This window comes from Nicotiana attenuata, chromosome 2, assembly GCF_001879085.1.
Source record: "Nicotiana attenuata strain UT chromosome 2, NIATTr2, whole genome shotgun sequence".
NCBI classification, from domain to species: Eukaryota; Viridiplantae; Streptophyta; class Magnoliopsida; order Solanales; family Solanaceae; genus Nicotiana; species Nicotiana attenuata.
In genome coordinates, this window is record NC_031990.1 from 22,167,726 (window position 1) to 22,169,025 (window position 1,300).

The window sequence follows — 1,300 nt, forward strand, 5'->3', positions numbered from 1 at the left end:
CCAGAAGAGATCATCCAATTCCGCGACCTAACAGGGAACGACACCAACCATATGTTAGGGCGGCCGACACACCCTCCCTCGCTATGAAGAAGGCCAGTCCAGACCAAGGATAGGGACTCATCGGAATGAAAGAGGTATGCCTCCTTTATTATTTGCTCACAATTTTTGTGTCTCGCCTACAGAAATAGTCTATGCGCTTAAGAAACACAAAAGTGAAGTGGCTACCAAACATGAGATCAGATCCGAACACTAGAAAGTCCGATGCCCTATGTGAGTTCCACCAGGAACGCAGACACAAAATAGGAGATTGCATCCCCCTCAGACAGGAAGTCATAAACATGTTACGGCAAGGGCACCTCAAAGAGCTTTTAAGCGATAAGAGGAGGACCAACTTCGCCAGAGGACCTGAACATCAAAGCCCATCGAAGCCGCCATCGCCAGCTCGTACCATCAACATGATCATCGACGGCAGCAACGATGCTTCTACCAACATCGTGAATTTTACCACCACTCACAAACTCAAGCGGTCTATCACCCATAAACGGTACGACGGACTCGAAGAAAGTAACATCTTCGACGAGTCGAATGGCAACGGTTTGACTTTCCGTCATAATGATGCCCTCGTTATTACTTTACGCATTTTAGATACCGATGTCCAACGTATCATGGTGGATGATGGAAGCAGTGCATGCATTATCCATCCCCGAGTCCTTACCCAAATGAGGCTCGAGGATAAGTTAGTGTCGTGTTGCATCACGCTAACCGGTTCTAATAATGCAATTGAGCAAACATCCGGGGAAATAACAGTCTCCGTCTTGACAAGCGGCATGACTCTGGAGACAACATTCCACATCATGGACCAGGCCACTACGTACAACGTCATAGTGGGATGACCATGGATACATCCCATGAGAGCTATTCCATCCAGCCTATACCAAGTAATTAAGTTCCCGACACTACGGGGGATATCCAGCATACACAGAGAACAACGCATGTCCGGGGAATGATACCGCATTGCCATGGATAACACGACCATTCAACAGAAAAAGGACAAAGAAAAAGAGATATAGCAATCAACAAGGTCGAGGTTAAAGCAAGAAGAAACTGGAGATGTCATCATGGATCTCGACATGATCAAGGCTGCAGGTTCGACCATAGAAGACCTCGACCCCGTTCAATTGAACCTCAACGATTATAGCAATAAGGCCTATATCGGTTGTAAACTCTAGGAACCAGGGAAATTCAGTCAATTTTTAATAGCTAATGCAAATTTGTTTGCTTCCAGCCAAGCAGATATACC

At 46.2% G+C, this 1,300-nt stretch overlaps 1 protein-coding gene across 1 annotated transcript; it reads left to right on the top strand.

Annotated features, from left to right (window-relative positions):
* LOC109217379 lies at positions 231 to 893 on the top strand. Its single transcript, XM_019381618.1, has one exon. It carries the CDS (start codon positions 231 to 233, stop codon positions 891 to 893), a length of 663 nt encoding a protein of 220 aa, XP_019237163.1.